The sequence below is a fragment of the Rousettus aegyptiacus genome, unplaced genomic scaffold (assembly GCF_014176215.1).
Source record: "Rousettus aegyptiacus isolate mRouAeg1 unplaced genomic scaffold, mRouAeg1.p scaffold_m13_p_2, whole genome shotgun sequence".
Taxonomy (NCBI): domain Eukaryota; kingdom Metazoa; phylum Chordata; class Mammalia; order Chiroptera; family Pteropodidae; genus Rousettus; species Rousettus aegyptiacus.
Window position 1 is genome coordinate 174,863,225 of NW_023416295.1, and position 27,848 is coordinate 174,891,072.

The 27,848-nt window shown below is 48.0% G+C and overlaps 1 protein-coding gene and 1 pseudogene across 2 annotated transcripts in view; both read left to right on the forward strand.

The window, feature by feature from the left end:
* The first annotated feature begins 4,662 nt into the window (after nucleotides 1–4,662).
* ATXN10 (ataxin 10) overlaps nucleotides 4,663–27,848 on the forward strand; it is a 125,723-nt gene continuing 102,537 nt past the window's right edge. The window contains exons 1-3 of one of the 2 annotated variants that reach the window (XM_036237660.1): nucleotides 4,663–4,995; nucleotides 22,572–22,763; nucleotides 25,831–25,913. In XM_036237660.1, the coding sequence (XP_036093553.1) occupies nucleotides 4,880–4,995; nucleotides 22,572–22,763; nucleotides 25,831–25,913 (391 nt within the window). In that variant the 5' untranslated portion in view covers nucleotides 4,663–4,879. The remainder of the gene's footprint in view (nucleotides 4,996–22,571; nucleotides 22,764–25,830; nucleotides 25,914–27,848) is intronic. The other variant, XM_016135705.2, reaches the window with a different exon arrangement.
* On the forward strand, nucleotides 13,911–14,029 carry LOC118614351 (annotated as a pseudogene).

The following is a 27,848-nucleotide window of genomic DNA, read 5'->3' on the forward strand; positions in this document are numbered from 1 at the left end:
CCTTCTGAGACTCTACTTACATGCGTTAGACTTTCTCAATGTAATCTGTGTCTCTTAGCTCTTCCTTATTTTTCATATTTTTATTTCTTTATGCTGGATTTCTTCTGCCCTTTCAGTTCATTTATTCTCTCTAGATCTCTCTAATGCACTATTCAATCTATCCACTGCATTCCTACTTGGCAGTCTCTTGTTTAGTTCCAGAATTCCTATTTATTTCTTTTATAAACAGGCTATTTCATTTTTTACATTTCAATTCCTTGCTTAGACTTTTAAATGGTGTTTTGTTTCTTTGAACACAGCAAACATTGTTATTTCATTGTTTACATGTGATAATTCCAACATCTTTGTGGGTCAGTTTCTGTTGCTGGTTGCTTTCATAATGTCTTGTTTCCTTGGAGACCTAGTCATTTTTGTACTAGTCACTATTTGGGGAATTATAGGAATAATGTGATGCCCAGGATGCCACTTTCCTCCAAAGATGTTTTCATTTGCCTCTGCCACATGTCTAAATGAGCTATCATTCTGGGTTTGTCTTTATTGTAATTCAAGTGTTTTAGTTGCTTGGATCAACTAGGTGACAGGGAAATTTTGAAATATTTCATTTAGTATTTTTAAAAAGTTTTTCTCATTCAGGGTATGGCTTTAAAGAACCTAGGCTTTCATTACTAAAAGTTAAACTTTTTCCATCTTCTGGAACTTCTTGGATAGGACTGAGATTCTATCTTTTCTTCATGTTTGGTAGAACTCGCACATAAAACCAACTGGTCTCAGGTCATTTTTGGCTGCTTGCAATATACTTCCACCTTTTGCCTGTCTAGCACTGTCAAGATGCAGCTTAAATGTCTTCCCTAGTAGTCTTTCTTCACCTCCCAGTCCCTCGGCTCTTTGTTTATGCTTTTCTGATATTATTACATTGTGTCACCAGTATATGTCACCAGTATGGAACCTAGTATTACAAAGCTGAGTAACATAACATTTCAGCCACCAATCAGCTCCAGGTCTATTAAAGGAATTCATAAATATACTCAGCTTTGTATTACCAGGTTCTAATACAGTTCATGAGAGGTGCTTGAAAAATCTAGGCTAAATTGAAATATGAAAGTTAAGTTAAAAATGGATCGGCAGCAATCATAAGGAATTAATTTACTAACTTTGCAAATTGCATAAACATCATCCATCCCTACAATGCAACTATTACGAGTAACATCAAAATTATTGCCTCAACCATCAGCAGTCCTTTGTCAGCCACTTACTAACAATAATTCCTTGAACCTAGCCCAAACTTCCTACCTCCTCTCGTGTTCCTAATTCACCCAACTACCGAAGAGCTTTCTACTCCCTTGCCCGCTTTATCCCTCCTTCTTACTTGATTTCCTAACATACGTAATTCAATGTTGACATTTATTGAGCTAAGCTAAATATATGACATACCCTGAATTGACGTAGATTACCTCACTGACTCTTCCCAACCGCCCAATTAAGTATTATTACTATTCCATGTTACAATTGAAAAAAAAAAGTGTCTTAAAGAGATGGTTACCTGTCCAAGGTCAGGCGCTAAGTGAGGAAAAGCAGCATCCCCATCACTCAGGTTTGTCTGATTGCAGAGCTCATGCTGTTTACCAGAGGTTGGCAAACCTTTTCCATAACGACCAAATCGTTAATATCGTAGGCTTTTTAGACCACACAGTCTCTGCCATAATGACTCAATTTTGCCACTGTAGCATCAAAGAAGTCCTAGACAATATGTAAGTGAATGTGACCGTTTCCAACATCATTTATAAACATAGATAGTGGGAAAGGTTTGGCTAATAGGCTGTAGTTTGCTCTTAACAACTACATTATTCTGTTATTATTTTTCTTCAGTCTCTAAGTTTTCAGTTCAATGAATATTTATAACATGGCTTCTAAACACAGGTACTTGGGCCTGGATGGGACGAAGACAAAGCCCCCGCCTTGAAGGACCTTAGATGCGTGAAGGTGGTACGTCAACCCATCTGTAGCACAAGGCTGACTATGAAAAGGCAGTGCCGAGAGAGGTCAGAACTGACGAGAGCTCCTCCTGATTGGCACATGACATTGCGGTGGCGCAGGTGGCAATGCCATGAGCTTTCCAGGGAGAGAATCATAGGCAGAGACGGTAAGCAAGAATTTTTCTCTCTAATCATCACTCATCGTCCATTCTCTTTACCAGAATCCACTTGATTCCTCTCCGTTTTCCATGCCAAAACCCTGTGCGCTTTGGTCCAAATCTTTTTGTCTGCACCTCACCAACTTTCTCCCTTGCTTTCGTTTTTTCCCCCCTTCCTTCTTTCCTTTCTTTTTACTTCTTTTTACTTTTTAATTATAGTTATCGCTGATCCAGTTCTTCTGCAGGGGGCTCAAGACTCGAATTCATATCACAAATTTCATCTGAATTTTAATTTAGGTACATCAGCGTGGTGGCGCATTTATCTAAGGTAAACGATGATATAACATTACGTAACATTAAAAAGTGCCTTTTAGCCCAAGTGAAATATTAACTTAGTTCTGTCCATTCAGTCAAGGTTGAAATCCTCTAGCTGATTCCAGGTAGTCAATAATGCCTGCTGTTCAACCAATTTCACTTCCTTTTGTTTGTCATACTTGCCTATACTTCTAGTCTGGCCTGTTAGTGTCTTCCTCTTTTAAGCTTCTTCCTCATAATTGTTTTCTCCTCCTCTTCCATCTTTCCTCTTTCCTGTACTTTTTTGATTTGTTGTGCTTCCTCTTGGAGGTGCGTTATTTCCTTTCTCCTTTCTGAAAACATCATCTAAAAATATTCTTCGTTCATTAATTCAACGAATATTTATCGAACAATTACCACGCAGTAGCCCCTTTTCTAGGTGCTAGAATACATTCTGGCAGTAAACCAAATAGATAAGTAATGATAAATGAGATAAGTAAACTGTGATATAGAAAGTGTTAAGAGCTATGGGGAGAAGTTCCTGAGGAATTCTGGAGGTGTGTTACAGTTTTAAAGATTGATAAGGGAAAAACTGATTAAGAGATCATTTGAGCAGAGTTGAAGGAAGTCAGGAAGCAAACCCTCCAAGTGCTTGCTGGGAGTGTTGGCGATGTTCCACACCAAAGGCCTAGCATGTGCAAGGCTCTAAGGAAGGAGGGCACTCCCGCTGGTGGAGTGTGACTCGGAAGCCAGTGTGGCGGAAACACAATGGAGTGGGGAGAGACGAGATGTGACCAGAAGCAGGGGAAGAAGAGGGAAGTCGACTTTTCCAAAGGAAAACTTCAGCTTATACTGAGCAAAATGGAAATCCTTTAGGGGGCTTTGAGCACAGCAAAATGTTGGCTTACATTTTTAAAGGATCCAGAATAGGCAAAAGAAGAAGCCCAAACAAAACAGAATCCAATCAGGATCATATTGCAATATTCCAGGTAATAAATGTGAATATCATGGGGAATGTTTTCTGGAAGAATCGGAGTAGTTACCTTTGTTTCCCAATCAAGGGTGGAAAATTACGGTACATTTTACATTATCCCTGCTCCTTGAGGAAAAATTGGATTTTGCCTTGCAAGTCTAAGGATTGTTAGACGTTTTGAATTGTCTGGAGCACTGCTAGGTAAACCGAAGCCCAGCACATAGTTGGCACACAGGAATATTTGCGGAAATAAAGGGATATGTAGTCAGGTAAATGGTTGAGCGACTTGCTTGTGCGTGATTCGCATCTCCAGCATACTCCCGCCGTGTTTATTATCGTGTTTTTAAATTTTATGTAGCAAAGAACATCGAAAGTGCCTCCCTATGAAGACATTCCTCTCTTCAAATAGAATGGTAGAGGGTACATATTTACATATTTTAGGTGGTCCCACAGCAGTTCGTATAGTCCTGTCATAGCGGTTGTCAACCGCACCTGGCGTCCTGTCGGCCTCTTTGTCAACGTCTGTGAGTTCTTTCAGGGTTGGGATCATCTCACCTAGCACAGGGCTTGGCAATAATGCTTGTTGACAATACACACGTGATCAAGGACCGTGGGAAGAAAATGTGTGAGTTACCAACACCTGCCAGAGGACCTCGTGTGATTCCTGAAAAATATACTCACTTCCCTTTGGAAAAAAGCCACTTCGTCCCCCAAGGCTGCAGCGTTTAGCTCCTGGATCGAATTGCGTTTTGGGCCCTTGGTGGGCTGGGGTAACGTATTCTTGTCCTGGCCGGGCGCCTGGCAAGTGACCCTGCTGGGCCCGAACGTCCAGGGGCAGCGGCCTGCAACCTGGCGACAGAACGCTCGCGCTTCCAGAGGGTCCGAGCTGGGGGGCCGACCCGTTCGACCGCAGGATCTGGTCTCCGGCCTTCTCCTCGGAGCGCGTCCGCACGGCTCCCCTCCCCCACCGCACACCCCATCCCCCAGGGGGCCCTGTCCCAGCACCCCCAACCCCTCGGGGTGCCCCTTGGACCCGGGGTCCTCCTCGCCCGCCAAACACCCTCCTGCCGCCCCCGCCCCCGGGTCGCACACAGAGCTCCGCCCCCGACCCCGCCCCCTCCCCTCGGACAGGACTTCCGCCCGCGCCCCTTCCCCTCAGGCCGCACTTCCGCTCGCGCCGCGACCCCCGGGGCGGGACTTCCGCTCGCGCCCCCTCCCCTCAGGCCGCACTTCCGCTCGCGCCCCGGCCCCTCGGCTGGACTTCCGTCCGCGCCCCCTGCCCTCGGCGCGCAGTTCTCCGTGCCACCGGAGTCGATCCCCGCGCGAGCCTTCGCGTTCTCGCCACCCGGCCGCGGGCTGCGGGGCGCCGAGGCGGCGGCGAGGCCCGGAGCGCGAGGGGCGGCGCTCACGCGCCGGCTTCCCGCCCGCTGCTGCGCGTCCTCTCTCTGCGCGTCGTCGTCTCCCGGCTCGGCACTGGCAAGATGGCGGCGCCCAGGCAGCTGCCCGCCCGGGTGTCGGGCATCATGGTGCCCGCGGCCATCCAGGACCTGGAGGCCCTGCGCGCGCTGACGGCGCTCTTCAAGGAGCAGCGGAACCGGTAACGGCGCGAGCGTGCGGGGCGGCGCGGGGCGCGGGCGGCTGCGGGTGGAGCCGCCGCGGGCGGCCCGGGAGCCCCTGGCCGCTGCGTCCCCGCGCGTGTCTTCCCGCGTCGGCCCCCGAGGTGCCCCGGGCGGCTGACACCTGCCCCCCACCCGCCAGTACAGGTGCGAAGCCGGGCGGACGGAGGGGGACCGTCTTGTTAATTGTGTGCGAGCTGACGGCGCCCCTGGGACGTGCGAGGTACAGTTCCAGGCCCCGGCCGGGCGCGCAGGACCCTCGGTCACAAGGCATGAATTCTAGTGGGGCAGACGTGTCACCGATGCGCGCGTGGGGGGTCGTGTGAACAGCCGCCCCTGAGCCGGGGCGCTGGGCGTGGCGCGCCCCGCCGCCGACCGCCGAGCCCAGGCCCTGCCATGCACGGGGTCGGCGCTCTGCGGAGCGTGGACGACCCTGGCCGCGAGAGGCCCCTGCAGTGCAGCCTCCGCCGGTGTAAAGGTGCCCAGGAGCCTGACCGACCAGGATAGGGTTCCTGGCCTCTCAACCTGTGCGTTATTGGGCGATTTCTGGAAACTTTAGATTTTTTTTTTTGCCTAGAAATTGAAATATGATGCATAGTTTTATTCCTGGATTGTACAGGGCAATAAATGAAATAAAACGTGATAAAATATGTGATGATCTCGGTGCTTGTTTAATTTTTGTTCTACGCAGGGCCTCAGTTTTCTTATCTATTTAGTGGGAATTGTTATAAGGATTAAATGAAATTATGCATATTAAATCTTTAGTACATACCTGACACAGTACTAAGTAGATGTTAGCAGGTGTTATCATTTTATGTATTTATGGTCCATCACGTGTTAGGTGTTTTCTAGGGGATGAAGTGGAAAATGAAAAGTCCTGTACTGGGAAGCCCTGATTTCAGAAGTCAGGGAATTATCCGATCATGGAGTCTTGCACGAAGAGTATAGGGGAGCATAGAGGAAAGGGACAGGTAGACTTGGGTTTGTCCACACTATCCTTGGTGATCTTTTTGTCTGTAAACTAGACACCTTAGGCCGTGCACTTCTGTGTCAGGTCACAACAGGAAGCCCTGGGCTATTGAGAGAGTGCTGAGTCCAGGGCGCTGCCCCCTGGGCTTTTGGTAACTGTTGTGATACTTCATGGAGATACACTGATTAATGCCTCAGCATATCTGTACCCATGATGCACTCTGTAATCAGTCCACCATTTATTGAGCAGCTACTATGAACCAGCTTCTTTGCTGGGGGCTGAGGACACAAAGTTGAATATAACATGATCCCTTTTTTTAAAAAAAAATGTTAGGGAAATTGCTGTGTAAAAAATTGTCATGAGGTCCAGACAAGAAGAGGTGGCGGCACAGGGGAACGTGATGTGATGTGTTGGCTAGGCGGAGGGGCTGCAGAGGCCTGAGATCACAGTGGCTGCTCGCCTACAGTTGGGAGGGCTCTTCAGGAGGTGCGTGTAGCAGGGTCCCTAAGAGGATTAAACACAGGTAAGGGGTCTGCTGCTGAGGAGACGTTCAAAGGTCAGTTCTCTCTCTCTCTCTAATCTGTAGGGTAAAATCTAAGACCCTGAGGCAATCTACAAGGCCTTTCTGGCCCTCCTATTGTGAGGGGAGTTAATGGGGAACTAGCAAAGGTTCTTTCAAGGGAGTGGCGTGATAGAGCTCCCGTGTTACAAAGGTCTCTCTGGCTGTCATTGTGGGGGATAAATTAGGATGAGGCAGAGGCTGGGGACTTTTAAGAAGCTGATGCAGAAGCCCAAGTGAAAGAGAAAGGTACCTGAATTAGGGCATCATTCATGGAGATGGATAGCGTAAATGTTGACAAGCATTTACTGGGTTGAATGGGCAGGACTCACACTAGTTGGACTGTTGGAGAATGAAGAAATGAAGATGTTGCCCACGTTTGGCTCTGTATCTTTGAACAGATCACTGGTTGGCCCTCAGAGGGGTCTCATGGGGTTTAGACCAGAGCCCAGCTGCCGTGACAGGATCCCCTCCAGTGCAGATGGACCCAGAAGGAGGGTGGGCCACGGTGCCGGGAGCTGGATGGGACATAAAATGAAGCAAAATGAGGCCTCAGAGTAGCAAGTAGAAAATGTCAGGCAAAGCAAAAACAAACAGGAAAGTAAGTATAAGTGATTGAAAAAAAGATACACATCTTGGCTAAAAAAAATGTATTTTGTGGTCCTTTCCAGATGTTTGATGCTACAAAACAAGTTTCGATCTGTGGTAGCTGGATCGATACAAGTGTCATGTAGTGGAAAGGAGAATGACTTGGGAACCAGGTGGACCTGGACAAAAATTCTGGCTCATCTATTTGGTCCCCTTATTTTTTGTCTTGAAAACGGGAATGATGTGGCTACGTTGCAGCGTTACCGTGAGGGTCTCTGGTGCTGTGTGGTACCCCAGTGCTTTGTGCATAATGCATGCTGTTTACTTAGCACCTGCTATTAAAAAGTATCTGGGCCGGAAGTGACCGAGAACCCAGTTGTGTTTAATCTCTTGCCTTATGGAAAGCAGTGGAAAGTATTTCAAAAAGATGATAATTCTAATTTTCACCTTTCCTGGGAAAGGGATCTCAGAATCTCATTAGAATTTTTAGCCAACCCCCAACGGAGAGGCAGGTTTTAGATAGGGCCACAGATTCTTTGATATGCTGTCCTTGAAGAGGAAGAGGTTAATTTCTCTCCCCTTGAATGTGGACTGAACTTTTAGTGATTTGCTTTCAAATAGTAGAATATGGCCGAAGTGACTGTGACTTCTGAGAGTAGGTCGTTCATTAAAGGCCTATTCAGTTTGCTCTCTGCTCTCTCTCCGATCACTCACCCTGACAAAGCAGCCGCCATGTCAGGAGGACGCGCAAGCATTCACATGGGGAGATCTGTGTGGCCAGGAATTCAGGCCTCCTGCCAGCAGGCACCCGGTGAACCATTTTGCACGTGGACCCTGTCAGTCCAGCCTTCAGCCAGGCGAGCAGCCTCCTGAGGGACCCTGAGCCAGAACCCGCCCCCTCGGCCACTCCCACATTCCCGACCCTCAAACCTGCGCTGAGATGGCAGTGTTACTGCCTTAAACTGCTAAGTTTGGGGGTAATTCATTAGCAATAGATCATTAATGTCCCAGTCTAAATTTTTCATGCTCTGGATTTAACCCGTATTCTATAATCCACTTCTTGAATGATACCTGAATCACTAAAGAAATTGCTTGTGATCATAAAACATCGATATTAAGATATTACTGAATTGTTCTCAGTGGAAGGTAATTTTTTTTTTAACCTATTTTAAGTTTGTTCTATACCTTTTGTTTAATGTACGTATCTTCATTTTTAACATATAACAGGTGATTTTTCTTGCTATGCTGAGAGTCTTAGCAAGTCATTTAAAATTCTGGAACAAAGTATAAAATTGTACTTTTGGTCTTTTCGCGGAGGTATTGTTTTTCGGCTCTTTTATTACCTTCGTGATGTATCTGTGTCATCGGTGTGATATCTCCAGACCCCATGTTAAAATGTGGAGTCAGGTGAGATTGGTGGTCATATTCTATTTAAGTTAATTAGAAAGAAATAAAATTGATTCTTGTCCTTACTTGTACTAGCCGCATTTTGAGTACTCCTTAGCCACCCGTGGCTAGTGGCTACTCTATTGGACAGTTCAGACGTCGGATATTTCTGTCATCGCAGAAAGTTCCCTTGGATAGTGCTGCTATAAAATTTATTTTTTTCTATAGAGAAGGTTGTTTGGTTTTTGAGTATTCGTGAAATGATGTAACATGTGGATACTACTGTCTGTAAATTCTAGAACTTAACTGATACCTCATCGCTCGTCCATCTGCTAAGCTTGAATAAAGTGAGCATATCCCATTCTCTAGCATCTGTGCCTAGAGTCAATAATTGTAGATGCTTAACAGGTTCTTGTGGAATCACTGCTGTTATGTAGCTTATTACTCATTGTGCGTGCTTGGTCTTTTTCTTCCATCCTCATGTAGACAGTTTTTTTAAAGCTTCTGTCAATGTGGCTTATATTTCCTCTTCAGTCTGTGTTTAGTTAAAATTGTTTTCCTGTTTACTTCAGGGTTTTGTGCATCCTATTTAATAGTGCAGATACTTCCCTCTGTAGTCTGAACCCTTTATCTTATAAACTTTTTCATTTCTTTTTTTTTGTGGAAAGCACTTTTTTACATTTTAACATACTGTATGATTATTTATAGTGGTTTCATATTCTCTTCTAGAATGGAAGGCCCACGAGGGCAGAGATATTTGGCTTTTTTGTAATTATTCTGTTTGGATAATGTTTCTTGCATTTGATGTTTTCCGTCAGTTTGAGAAATCGTCACCAGTATTTCTTACAATGTTGCTTTTCTTCCATTCTTTCCTTCCAGGACTCCAATTATACATATGTTGAACCTTTCATATTATATGTATATATATAAAATGCGTGTGGTTTAGTAGTCATCATTTTTTGTGGCACTCACTCCTGATTATGTTGAGGTATTTATTTATGTCTTGCCCCACAAATTTTTTTTTAATTTTAACCTTTCACTTAGAGTTGACAGTATTATTTTATATTCGTTTCAGGTGTACAGCAAAGTGGTTCGACATTTATATAATTTACTAGGTGATCCCCACGATTAGTGCCCACCGGGCATCTTACATAGTTATAAGAACGTTACCGACTGTGTTCCCTGTGCTGTACTTCGGCCACATCCCCGCGGCTGTTTTGTAACTGTCAGTTTGTGCTTCTTAATCTCTTCACCTTTTCACCCAGCCCCCAACCCTTTCGCATCTGGCAATCATCAGTTTGTTCTCTCTGAGTCTGTTTCTGATTAGTTTATTTTGTTTTTTAGATTCCTCATATAAATGAGATCACATGGTATTTGTCTTTCTCTGTCTGACTTATTTCACTTGGCGTAATAACCTCTAGGTCCATCCATGCTGTCACAAGTGGTAAGATCCCATTGTTTTTATTGCTGAGTAATAGTCCATGTGTGTTGGTGGGCACTTGGGTTTTTTGCAAATCTTGGCTATTGTAAATAATGCAGCAGTTCGTGAACATGGAGTTCACTATATTTTATATGTTTCATAGGCTCCTTTCTTTGTTTTCCATTTTCTCCGAGCTGTTTGAAAATTTTCTCCTTATCTGCTCTAGTTCTCTAATCCTCGATTTTGCTCTCTTATCTGCTGTCTTGTGTTTAGTCATTTGGTCATATCTTTTTTTTTTTTTTTTTATTGAATGTTGAATGTTGTGCATGAAAAATGAGGCCATTTTCAGGTGTCTTCCTTTTGCAGATATTTGCAAACTCAAAATCGAAAACAATCTACAATGATTTCTTTCAACAAGTGGTGGTGGAACAACGATATCTAATCGGAATAAAGTGAACCTTGACCTTCACCTTGCACCATTCACAATAAATATTTTAACATGGATTATAGACCTAGACATAAAAGCTAAAACTATAAAGTGTTTAGAAGAAACATAGGAGAATATCTTTGTGACCTTGAGAGTAGGCAAACATTTCTTATCCAGGACACAATACTAACTGCAGGAAAAAAATTGGTTTTATCAAATTATACTTTATAAAAATTAACTTCTGCTCATCCAAAGAAATTAAAATGAAAAGGCAAGCCATAGAATGAAAGTATTTGCAATACATGTCTCTGATAAAGGACTTGTTTTAGAATATATGAAGAGTTCTTATAACTCAGTAATAAAAAGACAACTCATTAAAAAATTGGGCAAAAAAACATACCTGCTTTACAAAGAAAGATACTTAAATGGCCAAAAATGTAAGATAAAGTACTCAAGGCCATTAGTCATTAAGGAAATGCAAATTAAAATAACAATGAGACACCACTTTCTGCCTTTTAGGATAGGCATTACAAAAAAAAATCGAAAATAAGCTGGCGAGGTCATGGAGGCGTTGGAACCCTTGTACATTGCTGCTGGGAATGTAAAATGGTGCCTTACTGTGGAAGACAGTTTGGCATTCCCTCACAAAGCTACACGTAGAAGGTGATCAAGCAATTCCACACCTACGTGTGTGCCCCAGAGCATTGGAAATGGACTCAGACAGATGCTTGAGTGCGGATGTGTGCTGTAGCGTCATTTACAGCAGACAAAAGATGGAAACAATTCAGGTGTCTATCATCCATCAGATGAGTGGAGAAGCAAAATGTTGTCTTTATGTAAGTGGAATATTATTCAGTTAAGAATATATTTTAACGCAATTAAAAAAATTAATTATGTAATATGCCAAAATCCATCGAACCATATCCTTTAAATAGGTGCATTGTATGCCATGTTAATTACATCTCCATAAAGCTGATATAAGCACACGAAAGCGTAATGAGATACCTTAGCGTGCCCACCGGAATGGCTAAAATTACCACGACTGACGGCGCCACATTTTGGCAAGGGCGCGGAGCAGCTGGCGCACCCATATGTTGCCGGTGGGAGGACTAGTGGTGGCAACTGCTTTGGGAACCGTGTTGGCAGTCTTTATAAACATACACCTGCCTGTGACCCCAGATATTTACCCACAAGGAGCAGGAACATATGTCCACAAAAGACTCATAAAGGAATGCTCTTCGCAGCTTTACTGGTAATAGCCAACACTAGAAACAACCCGAACGTCCGTCAGTGGGAGAACGGCTAAAACCGCTTGGCCAGTAAGATGAACGAGCCACTGAGACGTGCATGACAGCGCGGACGCATCACACCGCATGAAGGCAGCCGGGCTCGCCGTGCAGGCCGTATGGTTTTATTTTACGAAGTTCTCAATTGGGAAAGTTGATCAGTGGTGATAAGGATCAGAACAGCGGGTGTCGAAGGTTGAGATGGACTGGAACGGAGGATGAGGGAATTTTCTGGAGCAAGGGAAACGTGCTCTATCCAGATGAGGTCTTGGTTGCCTGGGCGCATGTGTCTGTCACAACTCACTGTACTAACGCGATTTGTGTATTTCACTGTGTACATCATACCTGTTTTCTCCATGTAAATTATTGACCTCACCGCCACCTCCCAAGCCTATTCGAGCTAAGTCTTAGCCAGCATGGTCGAAGGACATACAACTGGCCTTTTCCGCTCAGTATTTGAGAGTTGTTACTGGCAAAACAATATTTTTGAATTGTAAAATTTGCCATAAGAACAAGAGAAGACTGGGCCTGGCGCCCTCCGGTGTGCCTAGTGCACTGGGGGCCTCCTGGTGCTGTGCCATTTTCATCACGTGGTCTGTTGTGAATTGCACGGTCGTAAGAGCAGGTCGTGATTGAGCTGCATTTGTCTCGCTGGTGGGGATTCGGATTGTTGCGGATGTTTGGTACTTCAGACAGCGCCGCAGAGGCCATGCTCACGTGCATCTCCGTGCATCTCTGTGCATCTCTGAGCCTTTGTTTTTTTCCCAAGTCAGAACGTGAGGCGAGGACTCGGGTGAAGTAGTTTAATCAGAGGTGACCCCAGCAGTGAGGCGTGTGGGAGGGGGAGCCGGGCCGGAGGGCGAGACCGCCGGTGTGAGGGTGCCTGACCGAGCTGGTAACTGGTGTGGGCAGCTGGGCGCAGTCCTGCCGGGTCCCCCTGAGGAATGCGAGCCGGGCAGTTTCCCTGTTAACCTGCTGCCCGATGCCTGGGACTTGCCCCTGGGGTCATCAGCTGCTGGGCCTGGGTGTGGCCTGAGGGCACCCCGAACTTTACAGTCTGCTCTTCTTCTCACGGGCCCCTCTGCCACTGGCTCTCAAGGTCGGTGTCTGCGAGAAAAGGCCTAGACAGGTCGGTTGTCCCCACTGCCGCAGCCTGTCCTGAGCTGTCATTGGAAGTAATCGCCTCCCCACTCCTCCCTCTGTGTCTCGCTTTTTGCCGGGCTCTGAGGCTAAGGGGTCTGAGCCCTCGGCTGCCCTGCGCTTGGCAGGCTGGCTGCTGCACTTGCCTGTTTGTGGTTATTGGTAGATGCATGAGCACCAAGAGGCATCCCATGGTCCCCAAGGTCCGGAGTCCCCTCCCCTCCCCCGTCTTGGCCTTGCAGTGCTGGCTCTTCCTGATTATCAGGGTCAGCGTCTTCTGCCAGGGCTCCTTTTCCTTCCCCTTTTCTGCTTGCTGGGCCACTGGCTTGAGGATCCCAAAGCCATCATCCCATAGATCTAGTTTAAGGTGCCTGGGCTTCTTCCCATGCTCCCCCATGGCAGTGGCCTTCGTCTTGGACCTGGGACTTAGTCCAGCACCGTCTGGAGTTGAGGGCTTGGGAACACAGATTCTGCAAGGGGGCCTGTTTTTCTTAGGGTTAGTTTTTCTCTTGAACCTTCAGTTTACTGGTTCACCTTGAGTGAGAGACTTGCTATATTTTCTCCCTTGTTGGGCTCACTCGTCCTGTAAAATAGTTTTGCATTGTTTTTTGTTTTGTTTCATTTTCTTTTTTGAATTTTCCACTTATTTCCTCAGTGATCCTAGCATAAGATTTTCTGTTGGTGATTTATGTCATAATGATATTGGGGATACTGCGTTTCTGGTTCCTGAGCTGGCCAGCATCTTGGACCAGGTCCTAACTGAAGCTCCCTTGGCTTTCTCCTGACATCGAAGGTGCATGGCGTCATATATGCCACGCGCACAGGGCCCGGTGTATGTGACGCCTGCATAGGGCCTCCTGAGTGCAGCTCTTTCACTGCTGCTTCAGATGCAGGGAGTCCCGTCCTAGCACAGCTTTCCGGACTAGCTGTGACCACCACGAGGCACGGGCGCCCCACTGCGCTGCGAGGGTTGGGCTGCGGCAGCCTCCGCGGCTCGAGCATGTGCCACGCTTCGGTTGTAGACTTGGGTGTAGCTGAGCGTTTCCATTCAGTTTTCGGTGGGTGGAGATACCTTGTTTTAAGTTGGCTGCATATTTATAGTTTTTAAAAATAAATGTGAGTCTACGGCCATGCCACCCTGAACGCACCCCATCCCATCTGATCTCGGAACCTAAGCAGTGTCGGGCCTGGTTAGTACTTGGATGGGAGACCACTTAGGAAGACCAAGTGCTGTAGGCGTTTTTTTTTTTTTCTTTTTTTTTTAAGTAACATTTTTGGAAAGGAGGAGAGATGTTTGAAGTGTGAACTCCTTCACTGCACTTTTCATTTCATAATGAAATAGCCTTTTACGTCTTTCTTCCTACTTGATTGTGACTTTGCTCAGGGCTGCGATTGTCTTTTTATGGTATTTCCCGCCACAGCACTTGGTCCGTTTTGGGTGCTCAGTACGTGTTGAACCGACAGAACGGTGAGGAGCCCGTGGCTGGGATGAAAACATTACTTCCTAGTGCTGTCACAGAGCCAGTCGTTGATGCGCTGATTACTCAGAAGCCGTTAGTTCCGCTTCCTGTGTTATCCATTCATTTCTTCAGTCACTTCGCATGTGCTACTTACCGCGCCGAGTTCAGTGCTGCAGCTGGAGTCAGTACAGTTTAAATGACTGTAGTTAGCTCACATCGAGCCACCAAAATAGGAATAGCTCAAATGCTATATTAAATTTATAAATACAAATGTCTTCTGCTTTTATAGTTTTGCTCATATACTCATAATTTTCCCTCAAGATTTAATTACCATTTCACCTCCTACCAAAAGCCTTTTTTTGGCCTACGCGCCTTTGCCCTGTGTTCCGTTTGACACTGTTTGCCTCTTTCAGAGAACTTCATGGGGTATATTACAGCCTCTTAATCACCTGCCAGCCCCACCTGGGTGAGAGCAGTCTGAGGACGGGATTCTCCCGATCTGCCTCTGTACTCAAGACATACTTTAAGACCTAGTACAAAGTGAGCATTTGATAGTATTTTGATAATTTCCTTGAACGTTTAATTTTTTGAGTCATAAGATATAAAGTGAGAGCATAGAGTGAAGACTCAAGGAAGGTAAAGAAAAATTGAGTATGACATTTCCTGTGATTTCAAGAGGTAAAAAATGTCATGGTATCGCTATTGCTTGTATAAATATATTGACTAACTTTCATAAAGCAAATGGATTGAGCACTTCAGAGGTCAGTGTACTACAGAACTCAAAAATAAACCTCTCCATCTGTGTACACATTCTCATAGGTTTCCCCCAAATGTTACTAAGCCTCTGGCCAGCGAAGGTCTTTGGTTGCACCAAAAACAAAATGAAACAAAACAAAAAACCTCCCAAACCCACACGAATCATCGGCCTAGTCCCATATCACCTTGACTCAACCATGATTCAGATCAACTCTGTTGAGAGAACAACAATTAAGTTACACTATAAAAAGGACTTTTTAGAGCGATGACACTTTATTTTTATGCCGCGAGCTGGAACACCGCATGGAACTCTTCGGTAAGGTGTTCTGACTCAGCTTCAAAATACAGATGCGGCCAGCGGGAGCCACCCCTCCCATTCAATTATCTCAGATGGACAGCGCAGACAGGAAGAAGTGCGAGCCAGCACATCAAAATAAACACGGGTAGAATGACCAGCGGCGCCCTCAGACGAGCCTTTCCCAGCTCTTTCATTCTCCCAGGCTTGTGTAGTGGTCCCTGGACCCAAGGGCGTGGTCCCCGGCCTGTGGGCACTCACTCACAGGCAGAGGAGCCCTGGGGCCAACTGTGGGCTGAGTCACCCTCTGACGGCCACAGCCTGGGGGAGGCGTGTTGGAGTTGAGAAGACGAGTGGTAGGCAAGCCAGACTCCTCCCGCCGCCACCGAGCAGCGTGTCCGTGCGGCGTCGCTGGTGGCCGTCGTTCATCATCGGGGACGTTGCAGACCTTTGCCGGAAGCCTCGCCGCTCCGTGACGGGAAACCTCGTCACATGAAGGCGCTCGCTCCCTCCGCGTGGGCCGCGCTCTCAGGGACAGCGGAAATAACATCTCAACAGGGCTTTCGTCACATTCTCAAGCCGAGTTTCTAATTTCTGCGGGGAGCTCCTAGGTTTTCTGGTATTGGGAAATAGGGCTCATTTCTGAGGAACGCCTTTCCGGGAGCATCTCCAGAGCGGGAGGCTGTTTCCTCCCGTGTCCGGTGCACTGCTCTGCTCGAAGGTGTGGGAGGAGTTCCTCGTGATTGTCGTTGCTGCTTTCACGTCTTTTCCCTGCGTAAACCACGCCAGCTTTTCATCTCATGCCATCAGAGTATATGACACAGATGAGCTTTTTTGCTGTTAAAAGAGATCCGCGGGTCACTCACCTTATTCCTTGGGGGACTTTAGCTCTAGTTCACCTTAACTTGGTTATTTCAGTGTGTCCCTTTAATTCCGTCGGAGAGATGTTAAATTTGTTAAAATCTGTTAAATTTAGGTCATCCTGGCCCTTTAATTCCTTGGCTTTCCCTCCCTCCCTGAGCCGATGCTCCCGTGTACCCACACACGGCCGGGCGCTACCCAGTCCTTGCCATTAACCCCGGCTGCACGCCCTCCACAGGCCCGATTTCCAGAGTCACCCTGGCTGCCGTTTTATCTTCTCTCCCTGGGTCCCGTACTCCGGCATCTTTAACCTCACCAGGACCTACAGCCTGCCGAGCTGCCACTTCCCGTTTACTGTCCCTTTTCTTCACGTTCACACTTCCCTTCTCAACCTGGTTTAGCTGTGCGATCAGTGATGAAAGCATTGCCTTTGTACTTCCTCAATTCCTTTGTCTCTTCTTAACTTTGTTATACTTTCCTTTGCTAGACTCCAGCTCAGGCTAAGTCCAGCTTGCTGTTTCCTTTGTGCCACCGCCCAAACGCCTGAATGAGGCTGGAGAAAAACCACACCGATCGGTTTTCCGTAGATCGATCACTCTCCTCGGTAGGCGTTTAGTGCCGCCTGGCGGACCTACCCTGCTTCCCTAGCCCGCTTGATCTCCCGCTTTCCTGGGCAGCTGTTTTATGCCTTTTGTTCTCCCTCAGTCTCCTTTGCCTCTCCCCCATCCTCATTCTTCCCGTTTTTCTGAGAAAATAGGAACATGCAGAAGATACTTTCCGGGGACTCCCGTCACGCCCCCTCCCACCTGCCCGGCCTGCCCTCCCTTCTCTCTGCGGATGACCTGTCTTGCTCTGAACGCTGGTTCCCCTTGGATCTGCACCAAATCCCACTCCTTTTTGCACGCATTGCTCCAACAATTCTCTGCCTTCCCCCTTTTTCTTAACTCATCAGTTTGACCTTTTTTGTTCAGTTATTCTCATCAGTTTGTCCTTAGAAAAATCCGCGCCCGGTTCCCCGAGCCGCGATCCCATTCTTTCTGTTCCCTTCATAGTGAAGGCTGGCGGGGTTCAGTATCCTCCTGCTGCAGCTCCTCTTGAGCCCGTTCCACGCGCCGCGACCAGTGGCCGTCACCCTGCCCCGTCCTGCTCTTGACCTGTCCGCTGCGTGTGATGCAGTCCGTCACTCCCTCTCCTGGAAACCCCTTCTCGCCGGCGTCCGGGACACCACCGCTTCGTCTCCCGCGCCTTCTCGGGCCCGGAGCGCGGCGCCCCGCCTGCTCCCGCCGTCAGCGCCCGCCGTCTGCGCCCGCCGTACTTCCCGTCTCTGGTGACGCCAACGTTTTTCTCTCGCCAGACTTTCCCCCCGAACTCCAGGCTTGTATGTCCACCGCCTACTCCACGTTTCCACTCGCGCGGTAATAGTTACCGCAAATGTAACGTCTCTCCGACCGAACTCCCGGCCGCCCCGTTCTCCACGCGGCCTCCGTTTCGGCAGACAGCAAGGACCTCTGGCCACTTGCAGGCCAAAGTCTGGAGTCGTCCCTGACTCCCCGTTCTCAAAGACCCCTCATCGTGATTTAACTTCCAGTCTCAGTGACTGTCTTCAGAGTATGTTCAGACAATCCGATCGCTGCCCGCCGTGTCTGCCGCTGCCGCCCCTTCCCAGGCACCGGGTCCCCAGGGGCGCCCGGGGTCTTTCAGCCCCTGTGAGCACTTCTTTCCAGAGCAGCCAGGGCATCCTTTAAAAATGAAAATCGGGGCGGGCACTTGTCCCGCGAGAACCCTCGCAGCTTCACATCAGGGAGAAAGCTGGAGTCCCTTTAGTGGCCTGTGCGGGTGGGCTCCGTCTTCGGCCAGTTCTGCTCTCGGCCCCCTCGTCGGGTCCCTCCGGGCTAGCCCTGACTGCCGACTCCGCCCACGCTCTTCCCCCAGGATGGTGTTCGACTGGTTTCCCACCTTCAGCCCCGGGCTCCAACACCGCTTTTTAAGTGAGGCTCGTCCCGAGGCCGTCCGCATGAAGTCTTTCTCCCTAAGGACGTGAGGACATAGGACATTCTCCGTATACTTCCTTCCAGAGTGTTACAGGCTCGCCTGAGTCCACCTGGAGTTGCTTTATTGGTATGGTTGTAAGCAGGGATCCAGTTCAGTTTTTCCCCATACGGATGACAGTTGTCACAGCTCCTCTTCTAGAACAGACCCGCCTCCGCCCTGCCGACGTTTCGGGTGAGCGCTGCCGTTTACCGGATTTCTCTGTGTGGTTTGGTTCCTGGCCGCTTATCCGGCGGTCCATTTTTCCACCTTTGTCAGGTTCACCGTCTCTTAGCTGCTTTCCCTTGGCGCAGCCCATTTGCGATTCTTTTTGTCCCGATGAGATGTGGTGAAGAGAGTAGGAAATGGGGAAGCGTGCGATTCTTCGGGGTGGGGAGGGGGCAGATACTGTTTGCAATCCTTTTAAGCAGGAGTCGCCACACTGGTCCGAGGGCCAGATCTGACGCACCACCTGGTGTTTGTCAGTGGTCTTTATGTTAAGAACGGTTTTCACATTTTTAAATGGTTGGGGAAAATAAAATTTTGCGACACATGAAAATTGCATGAACTGTAAATGTCGGTGTCCATAAGCAGTTACTAGAACACGGCACGTGTGTTTCGGTGTCGCGGCTGCTTTCGTTGCACGGCGGCAGCGGCGAGGAGTTGTGACAGAGATCGGCAGGCCTTCGAAGGGCCTTCCTCTCCGGCCCTGGCCAGAAAAAGTTGGCCAGCCCTGCAAAACGGAGTGGTCTGGGCTGTGAAGACAGCGTGAGAATCCGGGATGTGACCGAAGAGGGGAAAAGAGTGAAAAGAGGAGCGTTTTGAGGTCTGCAAAGATGAATTTCAAAGTTTCGCCCCAGGCTGTTTCCGGCAGAAGATAGAAATGTTTTTATTTTCTGTTTTTGTTCAGTCTGGTTACTGATTTGTACAGTCAAATCAGCAACCGAGGTTTATGGTTTTAGATAACAACCAGTGATTATTACTTTAATCTCTAAACTTCTCTATATTTTAATAGTTTTTCTTAGTGACAGTGGTTAAAGTACTCTAAACCACATGTGCCAGTTTTTAATGGATTCTAGGTATTAGAATAAATCTTTTAACAAGTATGAAAGTCTTAGCTGTAGCATTATAATGGTGAGCGTTTAGTTTCCTTTTCGGTAGGAGGTCGCACAGGTGGCCTAGCTGTGAAACGTGTGTGCGTGTATTGTATTAGAGCTCTCTAACCGGATACACGTAGTCACTGCTAGTTTTCTTTAATTTTACTCAAACAGGACTTGCCAAGATTAAACCTACAGATCTGTTCAAACTTGAAGGAAATGAAATTCTACCTTTTGTATAATTCAAAGGCTTTTTTTTGCTTTTTTTGGTCTGTAATGTAACATTTCATTTTTACGTTGTCTTCAGGGTATGCATTCCTATGTAATAGGAATGTCTAACGGTTGAATTTTAATTGTCCTCTTAAGTACTTTCTGCCTTCTGTGAATGAAGTAACTAAGCTTATTAAAGGCTCTGTGAATATTTTGTGTTAGTTTTGGTAAAGCAGAAATGACAGCAGTTTTTATTATTAATAACATTTGCAGTTTAGGAGCGATTGATCTTTACTAGCTGTTTCTCTGTCAGTAGTCATCACCCACGTGTAGCTGTGTGGTCCCAACAGTGAACTTGGATTTTGCAGACAGTACTCCTTGGGATCTGTAATGCCAAAAAGCTTTTAAAAAAAATCTATATGGAAGGTAAAGGAGTATAGAAGAGAGTTAAATGCTTTCATAGCATTTAGTGTTTAGTAAAATTGTCATCTGACGAAAGTTATTAACGTAAAAAATATAGTGAGTGAAATTTAGCTATTTATGAAATGGGAGGAAAGGGTTTTCCCCTCCCATCCTTTGTGGAGGGACACAGACATTTAAGAAATAGTCTTTGCTCTTAAGACTTTTAAAATGCAGTTAATCGGGTCACAACTCCACCCATCTCTCCCCCTTTTAAGTTTATCTACTGTACTATTTAGTGGAGAAGGAGAAATTAGATGTTAAAGATCAGTCGTGAGATAGCTCCCTTTTAAAATACGATAGTTGAAGTGTTTGAGCCTAGAATACGTGGGTGTGGATTTCGTCATGGGAACCGAAGAGTTGGGCCGATGCCTCAGTGGTTCCCTTTCTTGGTTGGCTCAGGAGGGGTCTGGGTCACTAACGAGCTGTGAAGCTGTCAGATGCCACTCGGAGCAGGCAGAGTCTCTTTGTTTTAAACTTAAACAAGTTCAATTAGTGAATGTCAGTTCTGGGCCCTAAAACTAAAGAAAACAAGATAGTCTCCGTTTCGGGGTGTTATAGGCTAGCTGGGGACATAGACTGGGTGGGTGAGTGTAATCTGATGTGGGTGGTGGTGTCCAGGCCCCTGGACGGCGGGCCGCTGGAGCGCGGAGGTGGGAGCGGGGTCACCTGGGGTAGTGGGGGAAGCTCACAGGGCTGAGAGTGAGGGAGACGCAAGATCGTTCCAGACAGAGCTGGGTGGGATGGGGTGGGAAGGGCATTGGGGGGACGGGGGGTGGGCATACGTTTGAGCAGACGCAGGCTTGCCAGTGCTTGGCGCCTTCAGGAAATCATGGGTGTGCTGCCCGGGAGAGCAAATGACAGCGATCGCCATCCCAAGTTAGTTCGTGTCTGTACCGCAGATGGGAATGACTCCGCGCCAGGTGGGTGCTGCCTGACTGCTCCTTAGTAGCTGTGACAGTTACTCGGAGCTCAGGGTTCTTTGATGGGCTTTCGCTCCGTTAAACACTCTTCTCATGGTTAAAAGTGTAATAAAGGAAAAAGACACGGTACATATATGACAGATTAGCGTGTAACACTGGAGTGATCCACAGGGTAGTTCGTGAACTTGCTAATTGTCCCGTAGTCGGAACGTCAGTTACCCAGGTTTCTTAAGAACAGTCCTTTTCTCTGGTCTTGTTCTTTCTACCGTAGTTTGATTCCAAAGCTTTTGCGCTGCTGGATACCAGTTTGAGTAAAACGAGTGCTGAGATCTCAGAGTGACCTCAGGTGACGCCCACGTGAGAGGTGGCTGACAAAGGACCAGCCGATCGGCTTCTTCATGTAGGTGTAAATGCACATTTCTTAGCTGTCGTTCTAGAAAAAAGAGGCTTGACTTTAGATCAGTCGGTGTAGAGCCCTAGTAGGATTCGAGATCACTCTTGTCGTTCTTTAAAATGTTTCTTAAAATGGGTATTTTCTTAGCATATTCATGTGTAGTGTTCCTTAAAACTTTTTTCAGAATGTTAGTGAATGTTCTTTTCGGGCATGTTGCCATTGACAGTGGCTTACATACTTAATCGCTTTCTGCAGTTACTGAGGCAGGAGCAGTGTGTTACCCTGATCTTCCCCTTTTTTAATTTTATCACTTAGTCACCGTGACACTGAGTCAAAGCTTCATGATCCATATTTAGGGCGGGCTGACTGGGGAGATATGGGCAAAGTATTTTATGTGTGATTTCCCAATTTTATATTGATTGATTTACACTCTGTCCCCCATTCCAAAGACAAATTTGAAACATTAAAAAAAAAAATACAGTTAAATAAAAGAGAGGAGATAGGGAAGAGAGGAAAAGCCAGACAGGAAAGATAAGGTTAGTATTGCCATGGGCTTCAGTGCTAAAGATGGGTCATAGGTTTGGCTCCAGGCGCTGTGAAGGCCCAGGCAGGTGACCAGTGTGGTCCGCGTTGTCTGCCGTGAGCCGGAAGCCGCTGGGAGTGCGCATGCTCGCAGCGCTGTGGCCACGGGGGAGGTGGGGGGGGGTAGGCGGGAAGGGGAGTCGGAGCATCTTGACCAGCACCTGAGCCCGCGCAGCAGCGGGAGGCGTTTCAGGGTTGCAGGTTCTGTATGTAAATGCACCGCTCCCCGACTGAGGCCTGGCTTGATCCCAGGACAAGATGTGGGGCACAGTAGAGCGGGGCGGGGGGGACATCTACGTGGTCAGAGTTAACTGGTGAGGCGCTTGGAGGTCGTCCACAGGCGGACCAGCATGAAAACAGGTTGCTGTTTCTTTAGGGGCGTGGCGGAGTGAGGACGTTGGCTCGCATTTAGCTGCCATGTCGTGCAAACACATTCTCATCTTCCTTACCTCCTCCGCTTAGGCCATCGTATCTTTAGAATGGAGGGGACAGTACGGGCTTCAGAAGGTTAAAGACACAGAGGTTAACTGAGGTAATACAGAACTGGTAAGAACAGATAAGCACGTAGTAAGCTCTTCCATTTTATGTCGCAATTCCGGAGCTGAAAGAGATGGGCCCGGCCGCCGCCCCAGGGCAATGAGTACAAGCAGCGTTCCGAAGGGACATTTGGAGATGAGATTATTTTTTGTTGTGTAACAATTCCATCCTTTTTTTAGAGAGACGGCGCCCAGGACTATCTTCCAGAGAGTCCTGGACATCTTGAAGAAGTCGTCGCACGCCGTGGAGCTGGCCTGCAGGGACCCGTCGCAGGCGGACGGCCTGGCGTCCAGCCTGCAGCTCATCACCGAGTGCTTCCGGTGCCTGCGCAACGCGTGCATCGAGTGCTTCGTGAACCAGAATTCCATCAGGTAGCGGTGTTCGCGGTACCCCGTGTGTCCCGTGACAGTCCCGTGCGTCGCCTCGGGGGCTCTGGGGGACATTGTCGGGCCTCGCCGCGTCTCCCGTGGCGCGCACCTCCAGGGCGGCCGTGCGCCGAGCGTAGGGTGGCGTCACAGGTGACGGTATGTTTAGCAGGTCCCTTTGGTTCCCCATTTGTGTTCATGACGTGTTTTGAGGTTCTGGGTTTTCTCCGAAGCACCGGATCCGAACTTCGTGTTGCGTCCGTGACCCCAGGTTCCGCCGGCCTAAACGCGCAGGCGGCTCTGGGCTCGCTTGTCTGAGTGGTAAATGGTTTAATTAGGTTCAGTGTTTTAATCCGTTACCCTGGTGTTCATTTCGAACAGGGATCACGTTTTGCAAATTTGAGATGCCCCGTCTTGGGACTTCCTTGAGGCTCTTTGGTGGCAGGCGCCACTGCGTCTCCGCGACGACGTGGTTACGGAGACGAGCAGAGCCGCTCGCCGCTGTTCGCGTCCTTCGCACGTTATTCTCGCTGCCCAGGACTGAGCACCTTTCCTCTTCGATTTTTTATGGAATCTGCTTTTTATTAAACATTTTTGCTGGAGATGAAGTCAGAAGCCGCAAAGAGTATGCTTACCTTTTTCTCTCTTGAACTTGAATGTAGACAGCCTCCAGGCCTCCCTGTCACTGCTGTCTGTCATGGGCGAAGTTAGGCTGGTCCAGAAGCCACTTGAGGGACGTCCTTCGCTGCCTAGACAGTTCTTATACCTGAGGCTTGGATATGATTAATGAGATTTTTAAGATGAAAGGAGAGGGGGGAAAACTAGGGTTGTTTAATTTCAGTTCTAAACCAAACCTGCCATCTTTTGCAGATAAATGGATAGAAACAATTATAATCTTGATAATGATAGTCAACATTTTAAAGACAGAACTAGTTATGTGCTAGACGAGTGGGCCCGAGGCTAGTTAACTTCGTCCCTTTCTGGGCAGGGAGGCCCTCTAGTGCAAAGGGGCAGGGAAGGGAGACCCTTAGGACAGAGTTGTTGGCTGTGGGCTGGCCGAATTCCAGTGCTTTCCCAGCCTCGTGGGGAACGAGGCGGGCATTCGGTGAGCCTGCCCTAACCACCAGGCTTTGTCTCGAGCTCGATGCGCAGCATTTCGTTTAATGCGTAGAACAATCCCAAGACATAGCATGCTGCTGTTTTTTGCATTTTTACGAAAAAGGAACTGTGACTCAGTTTAATAGCTTGACTGAGAGTCGCTCACCCAGTGAGTGGAGAGCCTGGGAGCCCTCTTTCTGACTCCAAACGAAAGCTCGGCTCAGAAGCGTCACCATAACTACCCTGAGACACACGTCTGCTTTGTCGTGTGCGTCTCTGCCATCCCTTGCACAGCCCTGCGACCCTGGCCAAGGGCCTTCCCCTTTCTGAGCACCAGTGTCCTCTGTGAACCGGCGAGCGGACGCTCCCACGCCGGCCTGTATCGGGTGTTAAACAGGGTCGCTTGGGTGAGTGCCCGTGTGCGTGTGCGCGTGGCGAGCCCGTAGCGCGTTTCTGCTCCCGCCCGGCTGCGCTTGCGCAGTAAATGCGCGTGGTGACTTCTTAGGACACAGTTCTGGTTTTTCTGCCTCTTCCCTTCTAGGTTTATAGTGTTATTCACTGTGGATTTTGAGGGAAATTTCAACCATTTTTGTCATCAGCTTCTGGGAAAAAAAAAAAGCATTTTTTAATCAGAAATACAACAAAAATGCTAGTAAGGACTTCGAGGCCAACCTTAACCGAAGCCAGTATTTCCGAGCCCGTCAAGATTCGGATCACAACCAGTATGCCTTTTTCTGGAGATGTATATTTTAAGTGATTAAAGAGCTGGTCAAAAGATGCTGTGCTGCTGAAGCCTCGATCTGTTCACATCTCTTGTCTGAACGTGGCACTTTTTGTGGGCAGGGTCTCACGGAGCAACGCAAACAACCCGAGTCTCATGAAATTCCAGGAGGAGTTCAGGCCTGTTCAAAGCAGCTAACTCTGCGCGTAAATATACCCGCTCGAGCAGGGGCTGCTGTGCTTTTTCTGCGAAGTGCCAGCTAATGGACAGTTCAGGCTTTGTGCTCTCGGTCAGCGCGCCTCACTTCTCCCCTCCAGGTGTGAAAGCAGCTGTGGATACCACGTGAGCGAACGGGCGTGGCTGTGTTCCGATACATCTTCATTTGGGAATGTTGAAATTGGAACCGCATAAAATTCTTACATCATGAAATTACATCTCCCTCCTTCCCTCTCTCTTTTAAAATCTGGCCATTTAGGAATCGGCAGTGTGACCGCTTGTATGTGTAAAGGCAGGAGCCTCCTCTGTTCTGGGGGCAGGTAGGCGCCCAGCCGCTCTCCCCACCAGCCTCACGCATGGTAAAGACCCGAGGCGGGGGAGGGGACCTTATCTGCATGCTCCCCCCACTGAGGCCCTCTTTATGGGTGAATGTCTTGACTTAATTCTGATTCATGTTGAGGAGAAGGCAGGAGCTGTATTAGTTTCCTTTGCTGCTATAACGAGTTATCACAGACTTAAGTGATTAAAACAACAGAAATTTATTATCTTGCAGTTCTGGAGTTCAGAGTCCAAAATCAGTCCCACTGACTGAAAGTCACAGTGTCGCATGCTGCTTCCTTCTGGAGTGCCTGGTGGAGAATCCGGTCCCTTGCTTTCCAAGCTTCAGAGGCTGCCCGTGGCCCTTAGCTCCCGGCCCGGCCTCCTGTCTTCAGAGCAGCACCGAAGCATCTTCCGCTCTTTCTGCCCGCCCGTCCTGCCCCCTCCTGCTAAGGGTCCTTGCGATCACGTGAGGCCTGCCCAGACAACCCAGGGACTCTCCCCGTCTCAGGATGTTTAATTAACTCGCAACGGGCACTTCCCTTTTGTCGCGTAAGGTCACCGTTCACAGGTTCGGGGGAGTGTTTCGGGGCGTCCGTGGAGGCCGTGTCCTGCTACCGCAGGACGTGCTCACCGGCAGCCTCGCCACCGTCTTTCCCTCGCCGGAGACGCAGGCTCAGGCAGAAGGGTCTGACTCTGTCGTTTCTAACAATCCGGCAGGAACCTGGATGCAGTCTGCATCGCTGTCGATTTGATTTTTCTCTTCCGGGAGCTGCGAGTGGAGCAGGAGGCCCTGCTGACAGGTAACTTGCTTTTTGATTCATGGCTAATTATGTCTTTGGGAAGGGCTTAGGACCAGCACTCGGAGTAGCACCTCAGTCGCGGAAGCAAATGTTCTGTGTTTCATGATAGAGAAGCTTTGTTAGTGATGTTAAAGAAGGACCGGGAAATGAAGTTGTACCAATTTCCTTTCCTACCTCTCTCGTGGACTGAATTGTGTTCCCCCAAATTTATATGTTGAAGTCCTAACTTGTACCCCAGGAGGCGACTGTTTTTGGAGGTAGAGCCTTTAATGAGATAATTAAGGTACGGAGGTCTTTTGGGTGGGTCCCAATCCAGCATGACGTTTGTCCTTATGAGAAGACAGCAGGACACACAGGGACGACCGTGTGAGGACACAGGGGAAGACGGGCGTCCACAAGCCAGGGAGAGGGAGAGGCCTCAGGAGGAACCTGCCGGCTCCTTCATCTCACTTCTAGCCTCCCGAGCTGTGGGGAAGTACGTTTTGATTGTGGAAGCCCCAGTCCGAGGCACTCCGTGATGTCGGCCCTGGCAGAGTGGTCAGGCATGTGGCAGGCCCTGTGCCCCGGGCTGGGTGTGATCTGAGCAGTGACCACGAGCAGACGAAAACCTCTGCCCTCAGGGAGCTTACATTCCAGCGAGGGAGCCAGATCATAAATATGTGAAGTAAAAAAACTCATAGTGTGACGGAATGGGAAGTTAGCTCTGATCGGTAATGGCTGTCGGTATGGGATTAAGAGAAAAACCAAGCTTCTTGATTTGAAGACCAGTAAACTTTTCTAGATTTTTTTTTGAATATTTTTGCATTTGAAGGACTAGTATCAACACTTCTTCTTTGAACTAGGGTTATTAACATCATATAAAAGAAAACATAGAATTTTAATATATGGTCTCTTTATCCAAAGAAATACTTTATGGGCAAACTAAGTCTTTTAATAAGAAAATCTAGTCTATAAGTAGATGTACTAGATTGTAGGTTAAAAAAATTCTTCTTAGTAAAGAAAATGGAACGTAATTCAGTAAATAACTTCTGTAAATGAGAAATCTCTGGCTGTATTTAAAATGATTTGTAAATTGATGTACACGGAGTTCTTAATGCCCATGCGCATTACGTAAAGTGAGACGTGCTCAGTGCTAACCGCGTGTGTCCGTAGGGAGGTGATAGTCTTACAGGGAAACCGAGGCGCAGAGCGAAGTGGGTGAGACCAGCTGTCGCAGGTGCCTCCTGCTCCGTTTATTTCTCGTTCTGTTTTCATTTAAAACTCATTTGTTAAAATTCCTGCATTTCTCTGTTTGATTTAGAATTCTTCCTTTGGGAATTATAATTATTTTTTGAATTACGTTATCTAAGAATTTAAAACAGCAATAATTCAGTATTCTCAGGAAATTGACGTGATATAGGATTTAGCTGTAAGTTATCTTTGAGATGTTATCAAGTTATTTTTGTTAAATAAAGTGAAAGCCTCCGTGCTCAACTCGGGTGATTAAAAATGAGCAATAAAATAAGATTTCACCCTTCCTGTGCGGAAGGGCAGCTGTTTTCGAAGCCTGCGTGTAGCACGGTGACTCAGAATGGGCAGAATGCACTGCGTCTCGTAATTGCTGGAAGACACTGGCGTCAGGGAAGGTGTGTCCTCGCGGGGCCGAGGGGCTGCGGTGGCCAGAAGCAGGCCCCTCTCGCGATGAGGTCCTCCTACACAGGACGCCGAGAGGAAGTGCCCTTCCCACGCTGTGATTAAATAGCCATCAGCCGGGGCCCGCGCTCCGCTTGCGCGTCGGAGCCTGGCCCCGGTCGCCCACGCAGGAACTCTCCTCCTGCAATTACCCCTGTCCCCTGCTGCCCTCTGTTTTTCCCTCTTCATTCCGTCTCCTCACCCCTCATCTCCCTCTCCCCGCACCCCTGGCAGCCACCATCGTGCGTCCGTGTCTGCGGACGT